At 40.6% G+C, this 18,313-nt stretch overlaps 2 protein-coding genes across 8 annotated transcripts in view; one reads left to right on the top strand and one right to left on the bottom strand.

Annotated features, from left to right (window-relative positions):
* The first annotated feature begins 763 nt into the window (after positions 1-763).
* Positions 764-18,313, top strand: part of LOC125460804 (sodium-coupled monocarboxylate transporter 1-like) — a 35,279-nt gene continuing 17,729 nt past the window's right edge. For 5 of the 7 annotated variants that reach the window (XR_007249340.2, XM_059652502.1, XM_048548789.2 and 2 more), the window contains exons 1-9: positions 764-1,226; positions 5,002-5,067; positions 6,453-6,504; positions 6,604-6,671; positions 8,794-8,948; positions 9,034-9,174; positions 13,747-13,876; positions 14,871-14,959; positions 15,195-15,307. Coding sequence is in view for 6 of the 7 variants with exons in the window: in XM_059652502.1 (XP_059508485.1) it covers positions 876-1,226; positions 5,002-5,067; positions 6,453-6,504; positions 6,604-6,671; positions 8,794-8,948; positions 9,034-9,174; positions 13,747-13,876; positions 14,871-14,959; positions 15,195-15,307 (1,165 nt within the window). In the remaining variant the exon portion in view is untranslated. The remainder of the gene's footprint in view (positions 1,227-5,001; positions 5,068-6,452; positions 6,505-6,603; positions 6,672-8,793; positions 8,949-9,033; positions 9,175-13,746; positions 13,877-14,870; positions 14,960-15,194; positions 15,308-18,313) is intronic. The other 2 variants (XM_048548791.2, XM_048548792.2) reach the window with 2 other exon arrangements.
* Positions 5,851-18,313, bottom strand: part of LOC125460802 (anoctamin-4) — a 216,386-nt gene continuing 203,923 nt past the window's right edge. Inside the window, exon 30 of the mRNA XM_048548780.2 lies at positions 5,851-5,920. The gene's annotated coding sequence lies outside the window, so the exon portion shown is untranslated. The remainder of the gene's footprint in view (positions 5,921-18,313) is intronic.

The raw sequence follows: 18,313 nt of genomic DNA, 5'->3' as shown, positions 1-18,313 counted from the left end.
CACCTCTCTGAAGACCTGCTCGCACCGAGCCAATCCATTAAAAGTTGTTGTGCATCATTGAAGGTCAGGGCCAAAAGGGAGCATGGGAATGTCAGAATAGAAAGTAGCTTCAGCCAAATAAGAGAATTATTAAAACAGCAGAATTTCAGTCAAACATTACTGCAGATTTTTGTGTTATCTGGAGAAGCTTAAATGGTTCGGTGAATACTTGAATCAGATAGACAGGGAGGTCCTAGATTCTAAAGCATGGCCTGTGCTCAGTCTGTGAGCTGGCTGAATTTCCAGATCCACAGATTAAGTTAGAGCTATGGGGTCAGACTCACTATTCCTGGTCACTGATTCGTGGATGTGCAGGTTTCACCGAGGAATGTGCAGAGGTGTGATTAAGATTAAGATTAATTGATTAAGATCCCAATGGCAATTAAGAGCCTCTTGATCATTTTCTGTATAACTTCCTTCCTTTTCTGCCAGTCCTCATTTCTTTCTAGCTTCTATTTGCCTCTGTTTTTCCGTCTGCATTATTGTCATTCATTCTCACCTTTTCACTTTTTTTCTCTGTCCTTAATTCTTCATGCTTTTCCTTCTTTCTAAAGGCTGGCTATCCTCCAAATTATGTATTTTAGCTTGCTGAGCTCCAGATGTAGATTGAAACACTGTTTACAGATTAACCTCAATCTTTGATGGATCATTTGTTCAAGATTCTTATGAATTCCTCTCAAGAGGTGAGTAACTGGCAAGTATGTCAAAATTGGTTTGACATTAACTCAGGAACAAGCTCAGAGGTTGGCACCCTTTAATGTTTGTGCTTCCTGCTGCATGAGAAACTTGTAACAAACTGCAGAGAAGCCCTGAGCTAGGGGAAGGAGTTCTGAAGAATGGCAGCACCTGTAACTTCTGGCAGTTTCAGTGTCTGGAACTATGCAGTTTTTGTTGCAATTTTGTTGATCTCAGCACTGGTGGGAATCTATCATGCGGTGACGGGAAGAGGACGGGAGTCACCTGAAGGTTTCCTTCTGGGAAGCAGGCAAATGAGCTCCGTGCCAGTGGCTCTCAGCCTCACTGCCAGCTTCATGTCTGCAGTGACATTGCTGGGGGCCCCCTACGATACATATCACTTTGGGGCTGTCAATATCTACTTTGCCATTTCTTACATGTTTGTGGTGATTCTCAGTGCCGAGGTCTTCCTGCCAATCTTCTACAGGCTCGGCGTTACCAGCAGCTATGAGGTGAGTGTCCAAGTGAAGGGAAAGATTACACAGGATTGCCAGTGGCCTTTTGAGTAGTTAAAATCATTGTGAATATGTGGTAGTTCATTAACTCTGGTAAAGGATTCCACAGATGTTTTGCTTTACTGTCCTAGTGGGGTACATATTTCCAGACTTCTCTCTCAATCAGTTGCTGGACGACTGAGTGTGGATGACTTGCTTCATCTCTGGTTTAGTGCATTTCAAGATGGATGAGATGTCCAGTGTGTGGCCTGCAAGCTGTACCTTGTGTGGGGCAGCTTGTATTTAAGTAAGTAGGTGGTTTGGTGGTGTGTAGGTTCTCTCCAATGCCTCAACTTCACTTCTGCACATTCCTAGCAAAGTCTCTCAATATGTTCAGAGATAGTAGGAACTACAGATGCTGGAGAATCTGAGATAACAAGGTGTGGAGCTGGATGAACACAGCAGGCCAGGCAGCATCAGACGAGCAGGAAGGCTGACGTTCAGAATGGTCAATATGGTCTTTTAAGTTCATTAGCATACAGACAACAAAGAAAACAAACGTCATCTACAAAATACCTTGCAAAAACTGTGACAAACACTACATTGGACAAACTGGCAGAAAGCTAGCCACCAGGATACATGAACATCAACTAGCCACGAAAAGACATGACGCACTATCACTCGTATCCTTACATACAGATGAGGAAGGACACCACTCTGGGACAACGCATCCATCCTAGGACAAGCCAAACAGACACGCACGAGAATTCCTGGAAGCATGGCATTCCAACCAGAACTCCATCAACAAACACATTGATTTGGAGCCAATCTACCATCCCCTGAGAAAAGAACAGGAAATGATATCACCAATGCAGGAAATGACTTCACCAACCCAAGGAAACCTAACCAGATAAATAGAAAGCGGGACATAACACCAGCGGTTCATCGGAGGCTCACTGATGTTACCTAGAATGGTGACGAAACATCTGAAAACTAACCTTCCAGCTCAGCGAGCAAACTCCCATCCAGAACCACTTTCTCACCTTATGCTTATGCTGTCTGGCCTTGGACACAGCTGCCACAAGGAAAAGATGCTTACAATCTACTGTCTCTCCTTCTCATAGTTTTGTACACCTCAAACAAATCCCATCTCGGCCTCCTCTGCTCCAAGGAAAACAAACCCAACCTATCCCGTCTCTCCTCATAACGCAAACCTTTCATCCCAGGCCACACCCTGCTGAATCTTCTCTGGATGTTCTCCTGTGTAATCACATCCTTTTGATAGTATGACAATCAAAACTGCATACAGTATTCCATCTGTGGTTTACCCAATGTTTTATAAATGTGTACTACATTTACTGTGGAATGTGGCTACAGTTACATAGACAGCCAATGCTCAGTGCTTCATATCAGTTCCCACTGTTTCACACCAGTGGTCAATATTTCATGCCAGCATTGCTGTTGATTGAAGATAGACATTGCTGAAGTCCACAGAAATCCCTCAGTCTTTCCTCCCAGGAAAGCAAGGGTCTTCTTGGTATCCAGCTGAGAAGTTACCTGGGTCCCTGAGCTGATGTCTAATGTAAACTACATTTTCAGACAGTGAAACACCCGCTCAATTGTAGCATTGGGGAATGCCAGCTTGGAATATGCAGTGAGGATTGAAGATAAAATTTTATGGCCAGAAGGAGTTACATAGGGATTTCAGATGGGGATTTTGGAGATCTTGTGGGACAAGCATCAAACCCCGGTGGTGTCAGATATTGCAGGCTTTGGATATTTGAGCTCCTGAGGCATTCTGCATGTCAGCTCACCTCCAAAACATGGGTTGCCACACAGCAATGGAGGTCCTGCTGCACCCAGGGTTTCCTAGGATTACCGATTCTAAGATTTCCCTAGAATTTAAATCTAATTGAGGATGTTGCAGCAAGCCAACAGAGGAAAAAACAGAAGGATGTTCTGTTTTTTAAACAGAAGAGTTGTAGAGCACTGGAGCAGAACCTTTAGTCCAATTTGTCTGTGCCAGCCACATGTCCCAAATTAATCTTGTACCATTTGCCAGCATTTGATCAATACCCTTCTAAAGTGTTCCAATTTGCATACCATCCCAATAACTTTTTGAATGTTGTAATTGTATCAGCCTCCACCAGTGGTAACCAAACAACTCAGGATGACCTCCCAACTCTCATACCTGATGCTCTGACCAAAAAAGGTAAGCACACCAAACGTCGCCTTCACCACCCTGTGCAAGGATCAGTGCTGGAACATCTACTGTTCAAGATCTACAGAAATGATTTGGAGGAAAGCATTGCTGGTGTAATTAGTAAATTTGCAGACAATTCAAAGATTAGTGGAGTTGAGGATAATGAGGATTTTCAGGGATACAGCAGGATATAGATCACTTGGAGGTATGGGCAGGAAAAATGGCAGGTGGAGTTTAATCCAGACAAGTGTGAGGTGATGCACTTTGGAAGGTCAAGAGCAGGTGGAAATTATATAGTGAATGGCAATAACCCTTAGCACTATTGAAATGCAGAGAGATCTGGGCGTGCAGGTCCACAGATCACTGAAGCTGGCAGCACAGATATAAAACAGTCTAAAAAAGGCCCATGGTATGCTGGCCTTCGTTGGAAGTGCTATGGAGTACAAGGATAGACAGGTTATGCTGAAGCTTTATAGAACTTTAGGCCATACTTACTTGGAATATTGTACGCCGTTCTGTTCACCACACTACTGGAAGGATGTGGATGCTTTGCAGTGGGTTCAGAAAAAGTTACCCGATGTTGCCTGGTATGGGAGATTTTAGCTATGAAGAAAGGTTGGATAGACTGGGTTTGTTTTCACTGGAAAGCAGGAGGTTGAGGGGTGACCTGAAAGAAGTATGAGATTGTGAATAGCATGGATAGAGACAAGTATGAGATTTTCCCAGGGTGGAGGGGTAAATTACTAAGGGACACCAGTTGGGGGGGGGGGGGGTGGTGTGAGGTGGTAGTCCAAAAAAGATGGATGAGGCAAGTTTTTCACAAAGGGTGGTGAGTGCCTGGAGCGTGCTGCCGGATGAGGTGGTGGGAACAGACAATAGCAACAATCGAGAAGCACCTAGAGAAATACATCTATACAAAGGGAATAGAGGGATCTGTATCTTGTAACCAAAACCAGTTTTAATATGGAAGGGCCTGTTCCTGTGCTGTCTTGATCCTTGATCTTTGTACCTGTGTCTCCACTTTATTTTAGTTGACTTATTTAGTTTAGTTGTGTTTCAGCTTATTGCCTGTTAGCAACAGGTGCAAGTCACAATGGCTAGATAAAAGAATCTCTACAGTGTTGAAGCAGCCCATTCAGCCCATCAAGTCCACACCGACCCTCCGAGCATCCCAACCAGACCCACACTGTATTTACCATGGCTAATCCACCTTGCCTGCAAGTCTCTGGACACTAGTAGGGACATAATAACAAAGAATATCAGGAGCCTGAGGTTGTACATCTGACCCATTTGGGAACCAGATCAACATTAAAAATTTTAGAACCATTATCTATACAACATGTTTCCACCAGGAAACCTTCTTAAAAAATAACTTCAAGGTCACTTACTATGGCCATTAATGCCCAGAGTCAAGCAATAATATGAGCTTTGATATGAGAATTGTGTTAGCCTTAGGGCAGTGGAACATAATCATGCTATGTAAATTTGGCATGCTGCCCCTCTGGGGTAGGTGGGCTTTTGTTGGTGGGGAGGGGCAGTGTTTGAAACGAGATTTACACCAAGACCTCTCCCATGGCTGTCTGATTTCAGTACCTGGAACTGCGCTTTAACAGATGGATCCGTCTATGTGGAACAATATTGTTTATGATTCAAACAGTAAGTACACAGTTTAAAATGTATCGCTTCTAATATCCAGTTTATTTTTACCATCATTATATTATCACCGTAAAAATAATGAAGAAACATTTGTCCTGTGTGACAGATCGTACAGTAAATGATCAGTAACATTGGCATATAATTAAATCACCTTCACTGGCAGTGGGCCATTACTGTAATGACAAACTGTCTTTCCAGTTTTTACGGCTTCTATTGGTTTTTAAAGCTTTTATTGACTATGAATTACTTTTCAATGTGAATCCCTCTTTCTGATCTTTGCATTGCACTGTTCTTCAATGAAAGGGTTTATGTGGCTGATCCAGTCCCGTTCTGTATCCAGCTACTAGCAGATATAATTTGATGCCTTGAGGGTATTCCCCTCAACGATTCTTGATTCCATCTTCGAATCATAAAATCCTTCAACATAAGGAAACCATTTGGTCCATTGTGTTCATGCCTTTTGAAAAAATCTCTCGTTGGTCCCACTCTAAACTTTGTGTATCTCAAGCCAGACAGGCTGAATGCTCTCTTTCTGTGCTGTGACCATTCTATAATGCCCAATAAAATGTTGCACGTTATGTCATGTCCAGTTTGTTTTGGAATTCTTTGCTTCTCAATGATTGCCAGGCCATCCTCTTGTTGGAAATTGCTAACGCCAACATGTCCTACTTGTCTGTAATGCCGCACGTTACCCCAGCAATGCTTAGCATTGTATCATCTCTTTGAATCAAAACAAATTGCATTTCACACATCTTGAAGTAGCTTCCTTTTATTTGCATCTTATGAATGCACTGAATTTTGTAAGCTGTCATATGTTTTGTGGCTGTTTCATTTGTTAGGCAAGATTCTGCAACTGTGAACACAATGGAATAAAATTAAACTTTGCTGAATCTGTTTTATATTAAACAAAAGAGAAATTTGTTGGAAAAGCTCAGCAGGTCTGACAGCATGTGTGGTGAGAAATCAAAGTGAAAATTTTGGGTCAAGGGACACTTGACCAAAAACATTATCTCTGATTTCTCTGCACACACGCTGCCAGACCTGTTGAGCTTTTCCAGCAATTTTGTTTTTGTTTCTGATTTATGGCATCTGCAGTTCTCATGGTTTTTATTCCTGCTTTATGTTCATGTTGCATGTGGCAAATTAGCTCCTAAACCTTTCCCAAATCAATGTAATTAAAATTTCGAAATGTTTCATAGCAGGCGTAGGAATGCCTCTCACTCATTCACGCACCGTTCTGACACTCTCTCCATTTCTCTTCATTTCACTCTTTTCCCCTATTCTTGATCTCCTTCCTTTGTCACTATTTTTAAAAAATGACTTTTTTTCTGAAATCATTACTTAATTGATCCTTAGTTGCCTGAGTTATGTATCATTTATTTCAGACATTATACACCGGGATTGTTATTTATGCTCCAGCACTGGCATTAAATCAAGGTCTGTATTTCTTTTCTGCCTCATCATTTGTCGGTTCAGCAATAATAACAAAGACCTTCTGTCCTGACCATTCGGATATATTTGTTTCCTTGCTTTTAGTGACAAATTTCAACCTCTGGGGTTCTATTATTTCGACTGGAGTAGTCTGCACTTTCTATTGCACCCTGGTAAGTTAAGATAATTGAGCCAGTGAAACTATTGGTGAAAGAGCGTACCTTTTGAGGTTAATCACAAAAGGAGTTGAAGGGGCTGTTAAAGAAAACATGTCTTTACATAGAATAAGTTTGGATGTGGAATCCACAGGCATAAACCTTAGAAGCAGAATCAATCAGTTGGTTATAAAGCAATCTGGATGGAGGCTTGGGAAAGAAGATTACAGAAGGGTCTGGGAATGAGCAGCAAATTGGTATTCTGCTACTCCTGGCGGGGGGAGGGGGGAAACACTGGAGGCAAATAGACTGATTTAGTCATCACTATCAACTATCAGCACAGCCTGGATGATAAGACCATAAGATGAAGGAACAGAATTGGCCATTCAACCTAGTCAGTCTGCTCCACCATTCAACCTAGTCATGGCTGATCTGATTGTCCTCAACGATACTTTCCTTCCTTTCCCCTATAACTTTTAAATTCTTTTCTTGATTAAAAATCTATCCATATCTCAAAGCAATTTCCAGCTCATGAAATATTTTCAAATCACATTTGCAAACAGACTCCAGTACTTGCATTGAGATAGTGACTTTTTAAAATCAATTCATGGGATGTGGGCATCGCTGGCTGCACCAGCATTTATTGCCCATCCCTAGTTGCCGCCTTGAACCACTGCAGTCCATGTGCTCTAGGCAGACTCAACTCTCATCTGGGACTCCTACCCAGTGACAGTTGAGGGATGGTGATATATTTCCAAGTCAAGGTGATGAGTGACTTGGGGGATCTGGCAGATGATGGTGTTGCCATGTATCTGCTGCCCTTCTCCTCTAGATAATAGTGGTTATCTGTGTGGAAGGTCCTGCCATTAGATAGGAACGGGAGTAGATTATTCAGCCCTAAGAGCCTGCTCCAACATTTAATACAATCATGGCTGATTCCGACACTTCAAAGTCTTTTATCCACAATACCACCATATCCTATCAACTTTGACTTTAAAGACTAAGCTTCCACAGTCCTCTGGGGTAAAGTCTCAACACCTTAAGTAAAAAGATTTCTCCTTATCTTGGATGTAAATAACATCTCCCTTATTTTTAAATTATGCCCCTGGTTATAGAGTCCCCAACTAGGGTAAAGGAAATAACTATATGTACCCTGTCCATCCTATTAAATATTTGGTTAGTTTGAATGACAGCATCTCTCATTCTTGATTACTCTAGAGAATAAAGGCCCAGTCTTCCCAACTTGTCTTCATTGGACAGTACTGTCATCCTGGAAAAAAAACATTTGAACCTTTTTCAGAGACCAAAATTGCACAAAGCACTCCAGGCATGGTGCAATCAAGCTCCCATACAACTGAAGAAAATCTTCATTACTCTTATACTATCCAAGCCTCCTTAGTGAAGTTCTGCAGTGCATCTTGTAGATGATTAAAAACGCTGCTCCGAGGAGTCAGCAGTAGCAAGAATGAATATTTGTGGATGCAGTAGTAATCTAGTGGGATGCTTTGTCCTGGGTGGCATTCAGTCTTCTTGAATGTTACTCGAACGGCAATCATCCGGGCAAGTGGGGAATATTCCATCGTACGCTAATCTTGAGCCTTGCAGATGGTGAACAGGCTTTGGGGAAATTGAAGAGAACTACTTGTTGCGAAATTCCTAGCCTTTGACCTGCTGATGTCTCCACAATATTGCTGTGAGTAGTCTAATTCAGTTTCTAGTCAATGGTAACTTCCAAATTGTTGATAATAGACAATTCAGTGATGATAATACATTGAATGTCAATGGGCAATAGATAATTTCTCTGGAGATGACAATTTCCCTGCACTTCCATGGTGTGAATAAAGGCTGGGTATTGGCCAGGACACCTTCCTTGCTGTTCTTGTGCAGTGGAATCTTTTCTAATTGAATGAGAGGTGAAGACAGGACCTTTCTTTTACATATCGGCTAAAACAAAGCACCTCTAACAGTACAGCAGTGTCTCAGTTATAAGTCAGCTGGGAATTAAATTAAATAACATACTTAAATTCCTGCAGCGAGGCTTGAACTAGTAAGCTTCCGACTCCTAGACAAGTGATTATCCACTGAGCCAAGGCAGTTGCTTAAGACTTAGAGTTGAAACTCTTCCTTCTCTTTGCTTTAGGGAGGTCTCAAAGCTGTTGTGTGGACAGATGTGTTTCAGATCGTCATCATGATAATTGGGCTTGTGGCAATCATTGTGCAAGCAATAATACTGAAAGGGGGCATCAGTAATGTACTGAATACTGCTGATCACGGGGGCAGACTAAACTTCTGGAAGTAAGTTTTTACAAAAGTATGTACTTTTAAGTGATGGGATCTATTAACAATGTGCTTTATAATTTGATGTCCAACCTCTGTTCAGTTTCGACCCCAGCCCGTTCCACCGACACACTTTTTGGACGATTGTAATAGGAGGGACCTTCACATGGACAGGGATCTATGGAGTGAATCAGGCCCAGGTTCAGAGATACATCTCTTGTAAGACAAGAACTCAAGCCAAAGTGTGAGTATCAGTTTATAATCTTAATCCTGCAAAGGTTGAGTTCTTAAATTTTCTCTCCCTTGTTTTCAAATCCCTCTCACTGCCACTCCAACCTCTGGCAGCCAAGCAGACCAATGAGAGATCTGCACAATCTTCCAAGCATCCGCAACTTTAATTGCTGCACAATTGAAGCCAATTCATTCCTTAGGCCCTAATCTCTTGTGTCTGGTCAACTGTCTGAATATGTTATGCAGCTCAGCTTCAAAATTTGACTCAGTGGCCTCCAGTGTATCACCTTCAGAAGATATTTTTATTATATTAAAAGTGCCATACACAGGTGCTATAGTGATGTTTTATTATTGAAATTGTGCTAATAAATTTCTCTTTGTGTAAGATGTTGGGAGGAACAGGAACTTGAAATCTAAGCGTAGTATTCATTCCTAAATTTGCAGGTTAGGATTTTATATTATTAGACACCGTCCATGTCACAAAGTTTCAAACTGCGAGGAGAAAGGATCTCTGAGAAGATTTGCAATCGATTCTAATCACTGTCTGTTTCTCTCTGCACTGAGCCTAACAGAAGGGCTGAGTTTCTCCAACATTCTGTGTTTGTCAGATTCCAGCATCCATAGTATTTTGCTTTTATTAGCAGAAAGGATGGTCCATGAACAACGGCAGACAGTTTAAAAGCAGTTCAAGGCTCACAGCAAAAGTACATCCCAGTGAAGGAGAAGAGTTCTTGGACCATGGTTATCCTAGAAAAGTTAAGGACGTAATTGAAAGAAAAACATATGTGGAAAAGATTAATGGTAAATCAGAGGACTGACCAACTTTTTTTTAAGAAGATATGAACTATGAAGGTGAAGTAACATAAAAACCTAGTAAGAACCTCTTAAAAATATGAAAAGAAAGAGAAGCAACAGTGAACAGATGTTCTTTTGAGAATTAGGCTGGGCAAATAATGATCGGGAACCAGGAAATAGCAGAAGAGTTAAACAAATCCTTCACACCAGTCTTCACATTAGAGGATACTTATAACATTCCAAAAATACTGAACAATCCGGGGGTGAAGACAAGGTGAGGAAATAAATACCACAACTATCAGTAGAGGAAAATTTCTAGGGCAATTAATGGAGCTCAAGACCTATATGTCCCCTGGACCTGATGGGATGTATCCTAGCAGTCTGAGAAGTAACCATGGAGACAGTGGATGCACAGATAATCTTTTAAGTATCACTTGATGTGAAAAGTCCTAGAGGATCAGAAAACTGCCATTATAACTCTGTTCAAAAATGGAGGGAAATGAAAAGTGTTTATGCTTGTTATCTTAACATCTGTAATTGGGAAAATGTTAGCGTCTACTATAAAGTAAGAACAGAGCATTAAGAAATGTTACAATATAATAAAGTGAAGGTGAAATCATGCCTGGCAAATTTATTACAGCTCTTTGAGGAAGTAACAAGCAGTGTTGATAAGAGAACCAATAGCAGCGATATATTTGGATTTCTAAAAAGGCCTTCGATAAGGTACTACACAGAAGACTACTTAATAAGTCAAGAGTTTGTGGTGTTGGAGCTAGTATTTTAGCCAGATTAACAGATGACGTTAGAAATCGGTGGGAAGGCAAATCGTGTCGATGACACAAGGAGCCTGCAAAAGAATATAGAAAGGTCGAGTGAGTGTGTGGGGTGGTGCGGGGGGGGGGGGGGGGGGTGGTTCTTAAGCTTTAGAATATAATGTGGGGGCATATGCAATAATGCAGTTTGGTAGGATGAATGGAAGAGTTGAATAATATTTAAATAGAGAAAAATGTGTGACAGCTTTCTGCAAGAGGATTTTGGGGATCCTTGTGCATGAATCACAAAAAGCTACCATCCAAGTTCAATGAGTAATAGTTAAGGCAAATTGAATGATACACTTCGTTCCTCCTGAATGAAAAGTTAATAATAGGGAGGCCGAGCTAAACTATGCAAGGCACTAATCCAACCACAGCTGGAAATACTGCCCCTTTATCTAAAGAAAGGAACGTAGGCATTGGAGGTGGTTGAAAGTTTACAGCTGATCCTGGATATAGAGATTTTTGTGTGAAGAAATGTTGAGTGAGTAGGTTTTGTACTTATTGGAGTTTAGAGGAGTGAGAGGAGACCATAAAATTCTTTGTGGATTTGTTAGGTTGGATTTGTTAGGTTTAAATGCAGAGAGGTTGTTTGTCCTTATCCGATAATCTAGACTAAGAGTAAGGAGTTGATTATTCAAAATGGAGATCAGTCGGAGCGTCATAAATCTGCTGAATTCTTTACCACAGAGAGCTGTTAAGGCTATGTTGTAAAATACATTCAAGGCTGAGGTCAACAGGTTTCTGATCAAGGAAATCAAGGTTTGAGGATAAAGTAAAGAAATGGAGTTGTGAATTCTTAGATCTTCCATAATTATTGGGTGGGCTTGCTAGGCTGAATGGTTCATTTCTGCACCCACATCTGATGGTATTATGGCACTGCCTGGCTGATGTGTTTCATATGAGTGGGTGTCTATCCGTAATTTATAAAGTGCTGCAGGCACCACTCTCCAATAGAGAGAGTGTGATAGAAGGCATGTGATTTATATCTATTTCAATGTCACTTATTCTTAAATTTAGATTTTTGAATTTGAACTGTTGCATGTGGGGTATTTTGTGTATCTGAGAAGATTTAATGATTAACTTGTAAATATTTCTGTAACCATGGCCATTTCTTAAAACTGTTAGAGAGAGAGAGACCGACCGACCCTAAACGAACAAATGGGTTTGTTTTATTAGGAGAGCTAATGAGCAAAGAAAGTACATAAGATAGTATATTGGGCTTTCTGGTGGCATATTCTGTATTGTTTGAAATCTTAGTGGGGAATACTTATAGGTTGGAGATAAAATTTTCAGATTTAGTTTCTGTTTGGGCAATTTCACATGGTTCTTATTTGAAGCTAAAAGTGTTAAACAGTCCTTTCTAAGAAAGGGCAAAGACAGTTTATCATTGTTTTAAAAACAGATTCCTCAGTAAGAAGCTTAGCAATAGCTCAGAACAGAAGTGTTTGGTTAAACGCTCTGAAGGGGTATTTGAAGCTGAGAAAGCTTAAGTTCCGTTATATGAAGTTTGCAGGAAGAAGTGATAGATCCACAAAATGGGGAGTGGGAACCAGAGTTAAATTAGGCCCTGTAGGTGTGATAAAGAAAGGTACTCTGTTTGACGTGAGTAATGTAAAGGGCTTTTGGGATTAATTGGGGTAAATATACTTACCATCTGTTTAAGAATCTTCATGTGCACTGTATGTAAATAGTTTAATTTATTTTATCTCCCTTTTCTTTTGCATAATCCCCTTTAGATTCTGTAAGAACCAAATTTGCAACATTGCATGCTAATGTTTCAATGAAACATTACCTTGTTAAAATTGCACATAACAAAACAAAAAAAAAGAAATCGAGCTAAGTTTCAGCCTGGGATCTGACTTGTCCCATAATAACATCAGATGGGATCATAACAAGGGTCCCACGGTTTGATGGACACCACTTTACATGAAGCTTTGTGTAGGTAAAGCAGCAAAACTACCATAGCCGATTGAAAGTACACCTATAGGTTCTGCCATATGCTCTAGCCAGCTAAACTAACCAACGTGCATAAAAACCAAAAGAACTGTGGATGCTGTTGAGAACCAGTCCTGAGGAAGGGTCACCAGACCCGAAACGTTAACTGTTTTCTCCTCCACAGATGCTGCCACACCTGCTGAGCTCCTCCAGCAATTTTTTGTCTTTGTAATCAATATGCATCCTGTTTCTTAAAACTCCAAACTATTTGTGATTTTAACTACTTTTAGTGGCCTAGTGGTAATGTTGCCAGTAATCCAGAGGCCCAGGTTATTGCTCTGGGTAGGATGATTCAAATGGCAAATTGGAATTTAAATTCCATGTCTTGATCTGGAATTGAATAATGACCAAGAAACTACCTTTGTTGTTTAAAATAATACAACTATTTTCCGATTGTCCCTTAAGGAAAGGAATCTATTGAGCTTACCTTGTCTGGTCTACACATGCCTTCAGTCATGCAGGTCACTGTTACCTGCCCTCTGAAGTGGCTGAACAAGGCACTAAATTTAAGGTAAATCAGGAATGGGCAACAAATCAATTAGAGTATTTTTAAAAACCCTTTTATCTCAGATTCTGTCTTACAGAGAGGACATAATTTGTTCTCTCAGGTGGATGCAGGGGATCCTGTGTCACAGGAGTAGGCCATTCGACCCTTCTTGCCTGCCCACTGTCCCAGATCATGGGGGTTCATCCCCTCAAACCCACTTCCCTGCACCATCTCCATATCCCTTAATATTGCTAGTTTCCAGAAACCCATCAAGGTCTGTCTTGAATTTGTTCAATGCTCAGACCTTCCACAGTCTCTGGAATAGAGAATTCAAAAGATTGACCACCCACCAAGTGAAGGAATTCCTCCCCATTTCTGTTACTTCAAACCATTCGTGAGCTTCTATTTTAGCCAATCATGGTGAGAGAATTTCCAAAAAATAACTTGGATCTTTCTGTCTATTGTATTAAAATAACATTTTGCTCTGTTTCAGTGCACTCTACTTGAACCTGGTTGGACTGTGGATTATCCTTGTGTGTACAGTCCTGTCAGGATTAGCAATGTACTCTCTCTATCACGATTGTGATCCATGGACATCTGGGAAGGTGAAAGCTCCTGATCAGGTGCACTACTTACTCTTAAATAAAGTACAGCCAGTGTCAGAGACAATACACAACTGCAGTACCCAGCAGGATAACATTTATTCTAAGAAAGTCAACATTCCATACGCTACTGATGTTTCAGGTAGCTAGTTCCACATTGTCCATAGATACTGGTTTTTAGGTACAAAGTTAAACCAATGCCCTTCTGCTCTTACATTTGAACATAAAAGGTTCTCTTTCAAGCAAAGCAGGGTTGGGTATTGCCCCGATATTCTGACATTTATCCTTTGACCAATATCATCAACACAGGTCATTCTGTCATTTATACCAATGGCTCATTAGTCAAGATTTCCATGATTTTTGTATCACTTGAATGCCAGGATTGTCCAAGTGAAAGATAAATAGATATTTTATATCAGGAGTTCCTGATCATTTCTCTGTGACAGCTTGCTATGACTGCATTTGTGACATTACAAAAATGGTTACATTTCATTACATCACACTTCATTGGCTGCTGGAAATCTGAAAAAGAAAGAGAAAACCAGTGGGTCTGGTGCCATCTTTAGAGAGAGAAACATTTAATTGTTCGAGTCCACTATGACTTCTTCAGAACCAAACAAGACACTTCTGAAGAAGATTCCTGATGGATTTGAAATGTTAACTGTGTTTCTCTGTCCTCAGATGCTGCCGAACCTGTAGAGTTTCTCCACCATTTTCTCTTTCTATCAATGTGGTTCAATATGGTTGATTTGAGGAATTAAAAAATGACCAAGGAGATAAGAGGGAACGCTATCGGTCGTCTGCAAAATAGTAGCTACGGGAGCTTTTAGATGCTCTTGAGAACAGGTGAGGTCTGGTTTTTGGCAGTTGTTTTTAATGCGCAGTATTCTGTTCAGAGCTCAATAGCTTCTGCAGAATATTTACTCCATAGGTACTTGTATGCCAGCTATATTCTACACTTGTATAGTTACCTGAATAATCAGTTTGTGCCCTTTTTCTTGATTGTGTTATTTAGTTAATGCCCTACATGGTGCTGGATATCCTGGGAGGCTACCCAGGGCTGCCAGGTCTCTTTGTGGCGTGTGCATATAGTGGGACATTAAGGTATGTTAGGAAAGTAGAACAGAGCATCCGACACCGAATCAAACTATCAACTTAGATTATTTAAACTGTTGCTGGAAAACTAATTTGAACCCAAATTAAACTCTTGGTTTCTGTTGACTGATATATTATTTTACTTTATACTTAGCATAACAGCTGATAAAAATAACCTTGCTTAGTGAAGGACTGACAGTGGATACCTTATAACAATGGTGCCTTTTAACTTCTCCCACTGTAGCACAGTGTCATCCAGCATTAATGCACTTGCTGCTGTGACAGTAGAAGATCTCATCAAGCCTTATTTCACAACCCTTTCTGAGAAAAAGCTTGCTTGGATTTCTGGGGCTACAAGTGAGTAGACCGTCTTCATTTGGTAACCTTGCCGTTCTGTTATGCAATAACTCAGTGCGTTGGTTCAGTCATACTGAATTTGAATGAGGCCTAGGTATATGGAATTTAGGAGCTCAAAAGAATGAGAGATGACCTAATCAGGAAAAGAAAACATTCTTGAGGGAAGTCAATGCTGAGAAAACGTTTTCCCCAGCTAAGAGAATCTGGAACAGGTGGATGCAATTTCAGGATAAGGAATTGGCCATTTGGCATTGCGATGAGGAGCAAATCCTTCACACACAATTTTATGGACCTTTTGGAATTCTCACCCAGAGCTGTAGATTTTCAGTTGAGTATATTGAAGACTGAGGTCGATTAGGGTTTTGGAGATTAAGAATTAAGGGTTTCAGGGAGAGGACAATGTGACATTGATGTAGGGGATCTACCAGAATCTTGCTGAATGGTGGACAGGTTTGAGGGGCCAATGGTAACTATTGTTCCTTATGTTCTTAAAGTGTTACTGAGAAAGAGTTATACTTCCTGCAAAATTGTGGTGTGGATTTATAAGTCTTACCCACAGAAAATAGATGGATCAATGTTTAAATCATGCCTTCTCTGACAAGCAGTGGTGGAATCAAACTACTTGCTGACCACTACTGGTTTTGTTTATGGATTAAACATAATACAGAAAACAATGACATTCATAATGTAACAAACAAAAACAGAAATTGCTGGCAAAACTCAGCAGATCTGGTAGCATTTGTGGAGAAAGAGTTAACATTTTGTATCTGGTAATTCTTCAGAATATTCATAATGTGTTGACTGGGAGTATAATTCTTATATATTAATATCACTTATTTCAGAAATTTGAATTTTGAACTGGTGGCATGTAGGTTTAGCCCTGTATATATGAGAGGACTTAAAAATTAACTTGCCGGTCTTCCTGGAGCTGTGATTTTAAACAAAATGTGTCAAGAGAGTAGATGATTGGGCCCACCTTGAATGATCAAGTGAGTTTTTGTGTTGTAAGAGTCTTACAATCGGGGAGAGGAAAAATTTGAAAGGTATTAGCTTGCTTTTGTTAGAGAATGAAGAAAAAGCCTAAAAATTGGAAGGCTTTTGTTTGGGTTTGCAGCAGACAGAAGACTAGAGTCCAATATAAGAATAGTTTCTCATAGAGAAAGGAGTTAGATCAGAGCAATGAGGAAATAGACAAACTCGGTTTAAGTTTTAAAAATTCCAGACCAGAAGTGTGTGGTTATAAACTTGGAGGGATAACTTGAAGGTAGAAAAGTTTGAGTTCAGTAGTGTGAATAATCAAGCAAAAGGCTATCAAACTCTCTATGAAAGAAACATTTAAGGCAAACTTACAAATGTGATTTGAGAAGGGAATGCTGGTATTTAAGAACTGTCAAGTGACAGATTTAGGATAGATGATAATCTCTTGTGTCATGTGTTTTGAAATCTTTCAAATTGTATTATATGTAAATAGCTTGGTTTGTTCTATTTTACCCTGACTTTTGTATATTACACCTTGGTTTTGTTCTTAATGCCAAACCTACAGCATTTTGTTCTGAGGCAGGGTCACTGGACCTAAAACATTAACTTGGCTTTTTCCTTCACAGACGCTGCCAGACTTGCTTAACTTTTCCATCAAGTTTGTTTTTGTGCAGCCTTTTGTGATTACGTTTCAATGGAAGACCACCATGTTGAATGAAAAAAAAATCTACTAAGCCAGAATGCAATGAAAACATCATAGCACAAGAAAAGTCTCTCCACTCTTTTTTTTTTTTTTTCCCCCCTCCCCTTTTTCTTCCACAAGTTCTGGAAACGCTCTGAGACATCCTTTGCCCTGGCCTTGGCACCTGGGAGGCAACATCCTAGTGTCCGGCCACAGCATACAATTGAATCCCTATAACTACCGCAGTCCCACATGTTTTACTCGTCTCCTGCACAGCAGACCCAACCATCTCAATGAATTTGGCTGTTGCTGCTCTCCCGAGAGGCCATTCCCAACAACAGTATCCAAAGTGAGATATCTGTTTTACTGGGAATAGCCACAGGAGACTGCGTGCCTTATCCTCTCGCTGTGCCTGGTGGTCAGCAATGACCTTCCTGCCTGTGGAGTCTTAGCCTCTGTGACCAACTTTCTACACATGCTATCCACAATAGCGCCTGCCTCACAAATGCTTCCAAGCCTCTGCTCCAGCTCTGAAACCCAGGCTTCCAGGAGCTTCAGCTGGAGACACGTCCTGTACATATGCTGTCCTTGCATACTAAAAATGTTCCCAGCTTCCCATCTAAAACAGGAAGAGCAAACCATGGCTTTGAGCTCTCTTGCCATGACTTGTTCCTTTTAAATTAAACTATTTGGAAGATGCCTAAAATATTGAGTTACTCTAGGGCCCTATTCCCTGGTCATCATTAGTACAGAATATAGTCCTTTCAACGATCAACCACAAAAGCAAAAATCGCCAGTGCCCTACTGTACCAAATTCTCACTGTGCCTCAAATTCCCAAAAATACACACACACACATTCTGATTATGTCTCACTCAGGATATATCCTGTAGTGACTGGAACCAAGTGGATCTTGTTGACTATGAAATCTTTGGCCCAGGTTAACAACTCCAATCAATCAGGAAAGCCTTGGATGACCATTATAACCAGGGAATTTAGCATCCCCTCAGTTCAGGGGACTAACTCCGAGCTGGCTGGCCACAGTCAGCGTACTGTGCACAAGTAAATAAAGGGTGACTTGGTGATGGGATACCAGCCCTGGTGTAGTTATTTCATATCCTCTCCCAACATCTTGTGAGAATCATAGTACTCAGCTTCAGAATATTAGCAGGAAGCAGCTGTTAAATTCATGAGACAAGTAGTTCAGAACCCCTGTTCTTGATATTTAAGTTCCAATCTCAACATGACAGATGGTGAACTTTGTATCAATTTTTTTAACTTTTGCCTAACAGAGACCATGTAACCACTGTGGGCTTTTGTAAAGATCCATCTGGCTTACTAATGCCCT

The sequence above is a fragment of the Stegostoma tigrinum genome, chromosome 18 (assembly GCF_030684315.1).
Source record: "Stegostoma tigrinum isolate sSteTig4 chromosome 18, sSteTig4.hap1, whole genome shotgun sequence".
Taxonomy (NCBI): Eukaryota; Metazoa; Chordata; class Chondrichthyes; order Orectolobiformes; family Stegostomatidae; genus Stegostoma; species Stegostoma tigrinum.
This window is presented reverse-complemented; position numbering and strand designations above follow the sequence as displayed.